At 32.6% G+C, this 6,000-nt stretch overlaps 1 protein-coding gene across 1 annotated transcript; it reads left to right on the top strand.

Moving 5' to 3' along the window:
* The first annotated feature begins 1,974 nt into the window (after window positions 1-1,974).
* Window positions 1,975-4,190, top strand: LOC128919832 (uncharacterized). The gene is made up of 2 exons (XM_054225283.1): window positions 1,975-3,852; window positions 3,925-4,190. Exon 1 carries the CDS (start codon window positions 2,039-2,041, stop codon window positions 3,803-3,805), a length of 1,767 nt encoding a protein of 588 aa, XP_054081258.1. The 5' UTR covers window positions 1,975-2,038; the 3' UTR covers window positions 3,806-3,852; window positions 3,925-4,190.
* Window positions 4,191-6,000: the final 1,810 nt, after the last annotated feature.

The following is a 6,000-nucleotide window of genomic DNA, read 5'->3' as shown; positions in this document are numbered from 1 at the left end:
TATTATTTTTCGTTGGTTTCTGCACATTGGTAGCAATTATATGTATTTGTACTTGTTGCTGATATGTATGAGCCAATTTCTAATGTATGTAGATATTTACACACAGTGTTGGTGAAAATTAAAGCATCGCATAAGTAAAACAATAATGTAAATGTTAATTGATTATTTCGAATATATTTTTTATTCTACTTAAAGTAATGCAAAAATATAAAATAAATTTAAATAAGAGATTTTGAAAAAATATATATATATATAGTTTTTTCTTAATAACTTTAAAATGTTTAAATTTAAAACAATTTTGTGTTCGTTATATTATTGTTTTACTTAATTTAACCGAAATATTTTAAATTTTTTTCGCACCTATTTTATTGGCCAAGCTAATGTTCTTCGCAACAGTATAAGCTAAATGCACAACTTTTTTTTTGTCCATAAGTGAATATGTATGTACAGTAGAATCCCGAATATCCGAACACCGATTTTCTGAATATCCTATTATCGGAACTCGTTAGAATCGTTATTTGCCAATTTAAACATGTTTTAACGGCGCAACGAGACATGTCTATCTCATTGTTCAATTGAACCGAACAACGATATTATTAGCATTGGTGAAGGGGGCGATGAGGAGAATATTAAGGAGTGACTGATGAAGACCCTGGATTCTTAATATTATCTGATGGAGAAATCATGGACTTTTTGAACACTAAAGTGAGAGATGGTAATGAAGAAGCTGGTTTGAAGGACAGGATGAATTGGATCCCATACAGTTGATACAACTGGAGCGCACCAGGGACTTGGCCCCTTATTATCATTATAGCTAATATTTTATATATTGTGTTATCTATCGATTACATAATAAAAATTTAGTAAAATTAAAATATTGTTTGATTTGCTTTGAAATCGATTATCCGGATTTTCGATTTACCAGAATACCCCTTGTTTTATTTTATTCTAATAATCGGGATTCTACTGTACCTTTTATAATCTGTTATATTACAAACGGTTTGAAAAATTAAAGACGTGTGAACAGAACAACGTCTGTCGGGTCCCCTAGTATTTATATGTACATATATATTTATTGAATACTTTATTTTATAAAAACATAATTTAAATTTATTATAATAATACATTTATAATAAGTATATGTATGTAGTTATTGAGTTGTAGTATTTGTTTTTTATAAATAGGCTACGACGAACCACCGAAGCATATATGCACGCTGCCCCCGACTATTAGGAGTTGCTGTGTCAGCAGTTGTAGAGCAAAGGGAAACAAGATTCTCTAAAAGTTCCCCAAAAGGGAAGATGTTCGTCAGAGTTGGGCAAAGGCGTGCAAATTAAATGTGTCAGCTTCCGAGTCCTTACACATCTGCCAGGACCATTTTGAGTCACAATATGTGACTAAGTATAGACTTTTACCTGGGGCTTTTCCCTGTTTAAGATTAGAGCCAGCACTGAATCGTAGCTCCTCAAGTGCTGACTCTGATTGGGTGTGCCCGCCCGTTACCGAAACTTACAGTCGTCAAAAGTTAGTTTTAGAAAGGGACGATATTGATTTGTTAGAATTTGAGAAGTATTCAATTTTAGAAGGTAAGCGGTTAGGATTAGGACCCTCAGATAATGGCGTAGGCTTCGAACCAATTGACAGTCGCGAACGATTTGCTAGGTCGGCGCGCTATTATCAAAGTAATGCGCTGAAATTAAATAAAAAGATTGAAGAGTTGCAGAGGGAGTTAAACAAATTAGAAACTAAATATAAAGACCTGGAAGATCGTGCAATAGTTGCAGATAGTACTTCAAGCGATGACGCTATAACTTTCGCTAGGATGATCGTCACTAAACGCACTTTCTTTAGTGAAAAAGAAAAAACATTGGCCCAAAATATTAATTATATGTCCACCAAATCTTACAATTTCATGCGTGACGAATTAGGTTTCGCTTTACCAAGTAAGAGTTCTTTGTTGCAATGGCGCCCAATAAGATATGTTGTCCCTGGTTTAGATGCCAATGTTTTGAGTAATTTAGACAAGATAGTCAAAACCATGTCCGATTTAGAGCGCAATTGCGTAATTTTGTTCGATGAAATTATCATCAAGTCCGACCTAACTTATAACAGAGTTAGGGATGTAATAGATGGGTTTGTAGATTATGGGAATGGCCATCGCGAAATGGAAATTGGTAATAAATGTTTGTTTTTCATGGTGAAGGGGCTCAGTTCCAACTGGAAATATGTATTTTCATATTATATTTCAAAAGGGGGTATTTTTTCAAAAAGTTTACTGCCAGTTGTGAACAAAAATATTTCAGCATTGAAGTCCATCGGCCTTAATGTTAAGGCTTTAATCTGCGACCAAGGGGCCTCAAACTCTTCCATTTTTAATCTGTTTCAAATTTCTAAGGAAAACCCCTTTTACATGCACGAAGATTCAAAACTTTATTGTTTCTATGACTATTGCCATCTCATAAAATCCGTCCGAAACACATTAATGAAATATGACATTTCAACTCCTGATGGAATAGCCAGTTTTAACGTAATAAAAAAACTGTACTCAATAGACCAATCAAATACTAATTTTAAAATTTGTCCTAAATTGACCGAGCCCCATATATACCCCAGCGTTTTTGAGAAAATGTCCGTTAAGCGTGCGACTCAGGTCCTTAGCAATTCGGTCGCTTCCGGAATTGAAATGGCGTTAAGCCAAAATTTATTCGGCTCGGACGAATATTTGTTAAGATGTGCGAAGCCTACGCAGTTATTTGTTAAGAAAATGAATGACCTTTTTGACGAGTTAGATTGCAAAATTTTATATTCAAAAAATCCCTTTAAATGTCCGTTGTCCAGGAATAATTTCGAGAAAGTCCAGCGTCTTGTTAGTTATATAGGGTATTTAAAACAACTTAAACTTCCGAACGGTGTCCGCGTAAAGTGTATTGAGGGTTTTTGTATTACCATAAGTGGTATGCTCAAATTGAGCGATGAGCTATTTAAAGAACAGGGGGATTTACAATTTTTATTTTTGGGAAAATTAAATCAAGATGCCTTAGAAAATTTTTTTTACCGAGTCCGTGCAAGTCAGGGTATAAATACCCACCCTAGTGCTAATGAAGTTCAGTATATTGTAGGTCGTTTAGTGTCCATGAAAATTCTAAGGCATAATTTTGAGAAAAAGGGTAGCAATTGTGAGGAAGATGACGATGTTAATTTAGATTGGAATTTAGGCCCCGAAGATCGTCATCTTGAGTTGCAGGAAAGCGAGCAGGAATTAGTGCAATTAGCCACCGATATAAATATATCTGGCGAAAATTTTGCTGAGGAGGGTGACACAGCTGACGTCCACATCAAGCGGTATTACACTGGCTATGGTATTTACCAAAAAATTCTGTGTAAGCTTCATTGCGAAAAGTGCAGAAAGGCAATGTCGAAGACACAAAGTGATTTATCACTTTATTCGGAGGCTCTTATCAAAGCCAAAAACTACAAGGAAGACACCGATTTACGGCTTGTCAATCCTGATGATAGGGTCTTCGAAGTGTGTCGACTGCAAATGATGTGGTACGTCGAGCTCTTCAGCAAATATGCGCATTATTCCAATGTTCGCCGTCTAATGTTGTCCGCTATTAAAGAAAAAACAGAAAAAGTTTTCCCTCTTTGGTTTACAGAAACCGATGAGTGCCTTCCCCATAAACTTAAGTTGTTAGAATACTTAGTGACTGTATTGTTGTACAAAAACTCGAAATGGTTTGCGGCGGAGAAACAAAGTGAGGAAAGAAATCGGAAGCGCGACGAAAAATTAAAAAAACTGAAATAAACAATTGCACGCCCAAACCCTTTGCTTAAAGAACATCTCACTTTCGGGTGAGTAAATAATTAACAACATAATTTCTATCATATTTTTAATAATTTTTTCTATCATTATCGAATTTTCAGGTTTCTTGTATTTTCAGCCTTTTTTCTTCTATTTGCAGTTTTCTCTTCTATTTTCAGGTTTTTTATTTTCTTATCTTTGTTTTTTATTTAGCTGTGCTTCTGAGCCTAGCTTTTTTAAACACAAAAGTTGATCTTAATCAAGATCGATTGAGTTGTGTTTAAAAAAGCAGGTAAAATTAAATGACTTAATTTAATTATTGAGTCGTGTGAGAATTTGTCCATTTTAACAATCGAATTTTAACAATGGACAATTTCGCAATTCAGAAATGCATTTTTAATTTGTTTATTTTAAATTTTTTTGTAAATATGTAAATTTGTAAATATAACTTTAATATTAATTTAATTTATTTTAATTTTTTATTTTAAATTTTTTGTAAATATGTAAATTTGTAAATATAACTTTAATATTAATTTAATTTATTTGAATTTTATTTTATATTATTTTAAATCTGAATAGTACTTTAAAATAAATAACAAAATATTTATAAATAAATTAAAATTGTATCTTTTAATATTAATATAACAATAAAATAAATAACTAAATATTTATAAATAAATGAAAATTGTATATTTTATCTAAAACAATAAAAATGTCTATAATTTCCAGTAAAAATGATTTTGGATATTATAGAATTTCGTGTACTCAGTCTTGAACAATACAATCATATACACATTCATATATTAGCGACATGCCAATATGCGAACGAGTAGACAAACATACAAACCTATATCAGCTTGCGAGATGTGCAAAATCAACCCCTATTCAACAACTCGAACGCGTATGGAAATATGTACTTGTGCAAGTGAATGTTCAACAGCATATCGAAATATACATACATGTCTATACGTACATATGCATATATTCAGACAAATTACAAAGTCACAGAAAAATTGAATATTGTCTTGTAAATCGCCAAATATGCTATGTTGCCACTTTTATTCCTAGATTTTTGCGGTGTTGTCAACTTTCCTTTCTGGAGGAACTTTTGAAAAATATTCAATTTATAATTTTTGTCATCGTCGCGAAAAGACGTTTGTAGGCATGCGTATGTGCGGGGAGATGTGTGTGGCATTTGCGTTTATGAATGAAGCAACTTTGCCATATTGAATGTACGCTTGCGTCGAATAAAAATGTTTTTGTTGTGTTTGCTAGAATATTTGGCTTCGTCGATTGGCTGCTACATACATATGTACATATATTGAATTATGATGCCACTTCTGCGCATTCAGACGATTGTTGTTTTTGTAGAATAATGCTGTTTTTTTATAATTGTTGACAAACTTATAAGTTCTCATATTCATACATATGTATGTATGTAGGTTAGTGTATCACTTTTTCGGCAAGGTCATGCATACATATTTATTTGCATATAAAGCTGTGCGTACACATGTTCTTCAGTGATAAGTAAAATTATAATGATTTAAATTTGTATAGGTGTTATATGGAGGTATGTGGATATATAGATATGTATGAATATGCAAATTTGTGTAAGTGTTCCATATTTTATTTTATTTTTTTTTATATGTAGATATGTGCATACATATATAGATATGTACGTATATGTAAGCATTAACCGATTAAAGTGTGATTATTATTAATATTGTAAAAAATTGTTTAAAATATATATTCATATAAACATCGCAAATAATTACATACAATGCATATATAACATGACCTCATTGAAATTTAACAAACTGGGCGCAATATCATATCAGCGCATATTCTGGTATATGATTACTTATAAAATGTGCAAATATAAATATATGCCAAATAACTAACATATAGCGAGAGCATCGATGAGCATATTTTTCATATAACTCTCACCGTGTTATCGTGGCTCTGTTAATATTTCCCCTTCCGAGCCGGCTCTGGTGAAACACGCTTATAGAATCTTGTTATGTTTTGACAATTCACACACTTGTCCGCAATTGAACCTTCTCTATATTATACATTCTCTGAGTCTGCCCTGTTTGATGTGCGGCAGTCCGATAAGCCATCAGGAACAAGGCTATATGGGTATCCCAATCCTTTTGATACTTGTTTACCACTATCTTTAGATGTTCTTCCAAAGTTCG

Source organism: Zeugodacus cucurbitae, chromosome 2, assembly GCF_028554725.1.
Source record: "Zeugodacus cucurbitae isolate PBARC_wt_2022May chromosome 2, idZeuCucr1.2, whole genome shotgun sequence".
Lineage (NCBI taxonomy): Eukaryota > Metazoa > Arthropoda > Insecta > Diptera > Tephritidae > Zeugodacus > Zeugodacus cucurbitae.
Note: the sequence above shows the minus strand (reverse complement) of the source record. Positions and strands in the feature narration are given on the sequence as shown.

Excerpts from the sequence above, each read along its gene's own strand:
- LOC128919832 (XM_054225283.1), top strand. The coding sequence starts at position 2,039 with ATGTCCGATTTAGAGCGCAATTGCGTAATTTTGTTCGATGAAATTATC.